Source organism: Physeter macrocephalus, chromosome 20, assembly GCF_002837175.3.
Source record: "Physeter macrocephalus isolate SW-GA chromosome 20, ASM283717v5, whole genome shotgun sequence".
Taxonomy (NCBI): domain Eukaryota; kingdom Metazoa; phylum Chordata; class Mammalia; order Artiodactyla; family Physeteridae; genus Physeter; species Physeter macrocephalus.
In genome coordinates, this window is record NC_041233.1 from 64,917,899 (window position 1) to 64,923,898 (window position 6,000).

Consider the following 6,000-nt stretch of genomic DNA (forward strand, 5'->3'; position numbering starts at 1 on the left):
CTGTCACTGTCGTGGCCTCTCTTGTTGCGGAGCACAGGCTCCAGACGCGCAGGCTCAGTAATTGTGGCTCACGGGCCCAGTTGCTCCGTAGCATGTGGGATCTTCCCAGACCAGGGCTCGAACCCGTGTCCCCTGCATTGGCAGGCAGACTCTCAACCACTGCGCCACCAGGGAAGCCCCTGGTGTTTTATTCTAAATAGTGCACCTGAAGCTGAGAACTCAGCCACGAGGCAGCAGGGCCGGGTGTGTGATTTAGTGTCCAGGGCCTGGCTGGCCCTAAGAGTGACCTCCACAAGTTTCTGCCGCCTGGAAGGGAGCGGTGATGCCAAGGGGTGGTGAGGCAGGGCAACTGTAGGCAGGCTCCTGGCAGGGGAGGGAGGGTTACCCAGGGCTGTGTCAAGAATGTGGGGCATCCTCTTAGCAGCAGGGGAAGGCCTCTGGTAATATATTTTTTTAAGGCTTTAAAATCAAATTGCATTTAACTTTGAAAGAATAGGTCATTGCATCCAAAACCTGATAAGTGCAACAAAAAATTACAGTACATTCTTGCTTTTGAATATAGATGGCAAACCTTCTAAACAAAATATTAACCCATGGAATGAGCAGTTTTAAAGAACAACATACAATGGCTGACCAGGATATATGCCAGAGATGGCTGAAAGTCACAAAATCTATCAGTATAAATGATTATAACCACAAATTAAAGGAGAATAATACATGACCACAGCAACACATGATAAAATGTCATTTGAAAAAAAGTATTCGGGAGGCATTCCTAATGAAGGAAGCTACTTCCATACAACAAAGATCATTTACCTGTGCTGGTCTTTTAATTAAAGTGATGTAGGGAGGTTGGGCCCATGGCTTGTGGTCATCACCAGCAGAGGAGTTGATTCTTCCCTTTCTTTAGGGAAGAATGAACCTTGAACAGAACAGGCTTTGGATCCCTTTGGAATGTAACTTGATCTAGATATTTAAAGGAGAGGGTCTCCATAAACTTAAAAGACCAGAAAATGTATTCCACTTTATTTATCTATTTATTTTATTTTATTTTATATAAATTTATTTATTTGTTTTCGTTTTTTTTGGTTTTTGGCTGTGTTGGGTCTTCATTGCTGTGCGCAGGCTTTCCCTAGTTGCGACTAGCAGGGGATACTCTTTGTTGCAGTGTGCGGGATTCTCATTGTCTTGACTTCTCTTGTTGCAGAGCATGGGCTCTAGGCGCGCAGGCTTCAGTAGTTGTGGCACACGGGCTCAGTAGTTGTGGCACATGGGCTTAGTTGCTCCACGGCATGTGGGATCTTCCTGGGCCAGGGATCGAACGCGTGTTCCCTGCATTGGCAGGCGGATTCTTAACCACTGCACCACCAGGGAAACCCCATATTTACCTATTTATTTTTAAAACCACAAATCAACTAGAAAAAGAATTATGGAGATGGGTAGAGAGCACAGGATGAGAGTCTGTAAGACTGAGTCCTAACCCTTGCTCCATCAGTTTGATAGATAACTGTGTGACCTGGGTAAGTTACCATACCTCTCTGAGCCTCAGTATTTTCATCTGAAAAATGGAGGCTGGATTGAGGAATAAGCTTAATGATACAAACTTCTATGAAACAAACCATGAAATGTTATTTGGGGGAACATTCACTTGGCATGGCCCTAGCAAGATCCTCCTGCATACTTTATCAGTTGCACCCCCAAGTGGGGTGCTCCGGGGTAAGCAAGAGTCTTACATGTGCATATTAATTGAGTCCTGCAATGCAGATTTCTTCTTGGATCCAAGTTAATGCAAAAAAGAAGGAAGAGGACATTCGAGAGATTAACACATCCCTTATAATCACCGAAATAGGCTGCTGTTATAAGGGCCATTTAATAAAATGTAAGAAGCCCTTTTCTAAGAGGGAAGAGCTAGGCCAGGATGGAAGTCAAGTGCAGCTGTTTGAGCCTCTGCCAGTGGCCTGATCTCACCAGAAAACCAAAGTTAAAAAACAACAAACTTCCAGATTCAGCGATCTCAGATTAACACTGCCTGCCCCTGCTGTTTCCTCCACCCTCATGTCCTTTCTTTCCCTTTATCCCCAGCTCAGGCACCTGGGTCGTGGTGCTTTTCCGTGTGGTTGGGATGTCAGCCGGCAGCCCTGGCGACTGGAGTCCTGGGAGGCGGCAGCTACCTCTCGGGTTTAGCATTACGTCATCCCTTCTAGACCCAAATTTATCTCGGCCGCACACAGACCCGCAGCTCTGAGCTGCTGCTGACTCGAAGAGAGCTTACGCATGAAGTTAGGCAAGGCTGACTCACTGGGCAGAAGAAAAGGTTTTCTGCTGCTCTTCACGTTTCTGGGCTCCGAGGGGAGAGGCGAGGAGGAGGCTGCGGTTGTCATTTTGGGGTGGGGGATGGAAAGATGTATAACTGTTAACGGTTCTTACTTAGGAGCTCAGGACTTACCCTCCCCTGTTCCCAACCTTGATTATTTGAAGATCCCCACCCTTAAAGATAGTTGCGGAAAGCAGTGCCCTGCACAGTATGCACTTTGTAGTTTCAGGGAAGTTCTCTTAAGCACCAGGTGTCACTAAGACAGTGACTTCGGACTTGCACTTTAACCTCGTGGCCCCTTCCCCTCTATTCATCTTTCCTGTCTGCAGAAACGATATAACACAGACCAGCCTCCTCCATTGTTCATGGATCTGCAGTAAATCATTTGAAAATTTACATTGAATAAACGGTGCAGGGAGAGGACCCCAGGAATGGAGAGCTTTGCCGTGTTCTTCCAGAAGGCAGACTGTCCCCATCCAGGCTGTTTGTTACAGGGCTGGGGGACTCTGGAGGACTTTTTCTGCCTTCAAAAGAGACTCCCCTGAGTGAGCTACTTTAGGGGGAGGACAGAAGAACCAGAAACTATGGGTAAGATTCCAGGTTCTTTTGTCAGTAGACTTTGGAAGCCTTGCTTTTCCTCAGTTTCCCTATTTGTAGTGCAGATTGGATTCATCTGCAAAGGAAAGGCCATGGCTGCTTCTGGGCTTCCCCAGGCTGGGCTGGTGCTGAGGGATGGTCTGTGGGTAGCATCACTCTCCCAAGGCTAGAGCCCCAGGCTTTGTGCTGTAGGAGGCTCTTGTGGCCAATGTCCATGCAAAAACTCTGGGAGTCAGCCGGAGCAGGTCATTTGCTGTTAGAAGAGGCTGGATATTTCTGTACGGAAACCAGTTCTTAACACTGCCCACCATCACCATCACCTTTTCTCTTCTTCATCATATGCAGGTGGCCTTTTGGTGATTCTCGCACTACTTTCCCTCTCCTCATCTCCTTCTTGGCCATGGCTTTAAAAGAAGGGTTGGTTAATTCATCTGGAGGTCAACTGTGAAAGGCCAGGCATGTGCTCCAAGCATCCTGCTTCCTCTTAATAGACTGCTAGGGCTTATGATGTATGGATTTAAACCCATCTTGAACACATGTGTATTTTCAGTTTGTACTTTTTTCCTTGATTGCATGTTGCATGGTTTACCTCCCATTGGGTAGACTTTTATTTGTTATAAAGCTACCTCTTTTAAGTTCCTGGGGTAGCCCTTAGCAATTTGTGATTTGAAGTGGTAGAAACTTTCAACTTTATTAGAAACTTTCAACCTTATTTTTATTTCTACCCTCAACTTACAGATGTTCTGAGTGAACAGGTATTTTCTTTTAAATAATTCCATTCTTCCCCTATCCAACATGTCCCTTGTTGAATGTGGAGGGTGGTTGTTACTAACACCCAATGGGAAAGCCCAGATCTGAAGTGACCTAGCCAACAGCTGAAAAAGCACAGTTCCTGTTTCAAAGCTTTTACAAAAAAAAAACTCCTGTGGCTTGTGAACATCTCTCATTTTGGGTCTCCCTGCATTTGATGGAACATCTGTTTGGTTCTTAAATGTGGTGCCAAGTGTAATATTTAATAAGGCTGGTAGAATTTTGCAGATTTTGACCTCATTGGAAATCTTGTTCACTTTGGAAAAAAAAAGGAGGGAGAGCATATTAAAATGCAGCATGAAGCCCATGACATTTTTGAGAGTAACATTTTCATTCTGAGATGGTTATTTTCTGCAGTAGCCACTGGAATGACCACAGGAAGTTCTCCCCTCACCAAGAGCTTCCTGTTATTCTGGATGTCCACCAGCAGGTTAAAATAATCAGGGTGGGGAAAAGTTATGGATGTTTACGCAATTCCCAGCTTGCTCCTAGAGCTTTCAACAGTTATGACCCTCTTGCCTTTCTTCGCCCTAGACCAGAGCTTCTCAATCAGGGGTGATTTTCTGCCCCAAGAGGCTTTTGGCAATGTCTGGAGATATTTTTGGTAGTCACACCTGAGTTGGTGGTGTGCTACTGGCATTTAGTGGGTAGAGGCCAGGGATGCTGCTGAATATCCTACAATGCACAGGTCTCCAACCCCACCCCCACCCCCAGTTAGGAATTCTTTGCCCAAAATATCAATAATGCTGAGGTTGAGAAACTCTGGTCTAGACTTTGAGGACTTGGAAAGACGGTGGTGGTGAGGGCAGCCACTGACAATCTTTTAATGTGGTCCTGGTCTCTTTAGCCTCTGCTTTCAGTTCCTGCTCTGTGCAGGAGAGCGTGAGAGGAAATAGCTTCATCATGGCTTCCATTTATTGAGTGACATGTACTAAGTGCTGGAATTATTTAATCTTCACAATTAGCCCGACTGACTACACACTCCTTGAGAGCAAGGCCCATCTCTGTTTCTCTCATTACTATACACATTATGTCTAGTACAGTGCCTGACACATGGCAGGCCCTCAATGTTTGGATAAATGGAGTAATTATATCTGATATAGATGTGAGGGAAATGAGGCCTGAAGAGTCCACACAACTAGTGTTAAGTAGCAGAGTCAGAATTTGAACTGAGCCTCATGTGACTCCAGCACCAAACCACTGAATTATATCCCTCACTTGCAGCACCAAAGAGGTTTTCTAGCTTCTAAAATCTCGAGGTTTTCTAGCCTTTTCCCCTCCTGAGGGAGGGGAAAGGAGTTTTAAAAAATAAGATTTAAAGAAAACAAAACACACTACCTCTCTGTGAAAACTGGGGTGGAAGAAGGGCCTTATGGGAGCCCTCTCTGGCTCTGATAGGATCACCTCTTGTTCCTGAACAGGGATTTTTGGCTTTTCAAGTATTTATTCTGCACATGGGGCAACTAAGGCACACAAGTTACAGGAGAAAGTAGTAGTAGATAGAAAACTGGAGAGTGGCACTGCGGATCAAGCATGCTGCAGCTCCTAGGCGCCCGCCGGGAGTCATTGAGAAAAGGGCTCCCAGGGAGTAGATTCATAGTTCGCTCAAATCCTTCCCTCCGCGAAGCAAAGCACAGAGAGCTTCTTAGTCTTTGCATCTGGGAGGTGCCAAGTCGAGCGGGACTACATCTCCCGGCGGGCATTGCGGAATTTCGCAAGGCGCAAGCGCACTGAAGCGGCGTGCGTACTACGACTCCCGGCGTGCAGTGGGCGGGGCGGGACTACATTTCCCAGGAGGCAGAGGAAGGGGCGGGAGGGGGCGGGCCGCGGCGTTGCTCCCGCCCCTCCTCCGTGCTCGCGCGGAGAGGTAAACAAACCCCGCGCCGGCTGTCTGCTGAGCCGCGGGGGCGGCGGGGCGGCGGGGAGCGCGCGGAGCCGCGGCGGGGCTGGTCCGCCCGCCGCCGCACATGTCCCGGGGCGGTGCCGGATTGTAGCCGCCTGAGGCGCCTCCTGTCGGCCGGGGAAGGGAGCGCGGAGAGGCCCCTGTCGCCGCTCGCGGTGCCCATGGAGCAGGTGCGGATGATCAACGTGCAGCGCCTGCTGGAGGCGGCCGAGTTTTTGGAGCGCCGCGACCGAGGTAACGGCTGGACGCCGCCGCCTCCTCCACCGCCTGAGCCCGCGCACTCCAGCTCCGCGCAGGGAGTGCGGTGCGGCGGGTGAGGGGTGCGTGTGTGAGGAGGGTGCGTTGTGAGGAGAGGTGCGTGTGTGAGGAGGGGGGG

The 6,000-nt window shown here is 48.5% G+C and overlaps 1 protein-coding gene across 2 annotated transcripts in view; it reads left to right on the forward strand.

The window, feature by feature from the left end:
- MXI1 (MAX interactor 1, dimerization protein) overlaps positions 1–6,000 on the forward strand; it is a 96,259-nt gene that overhangs the window by 11,716 nt on the left and 78,543 nt on the right. The window contains exon 1 of one of the 2 annotated variants that reach the window (XM_024121574.3): positions 5,622–5,858. The exons of the other annotated variant lie outside the window; for it this stretch is intronic. Within the exon in view, the coding sequence (XP_023977342.1) occupies positions 5,786–5,858 (73 nt within the window). The 5' untranslated portion in view covers positions 5,622–5,785. Of the gene's footprint in view, positions 1–5,621; positions 5,859–6,000 lie in introns of those variants that run through there. 2 annotated transcript variants of the gene reach the window in all.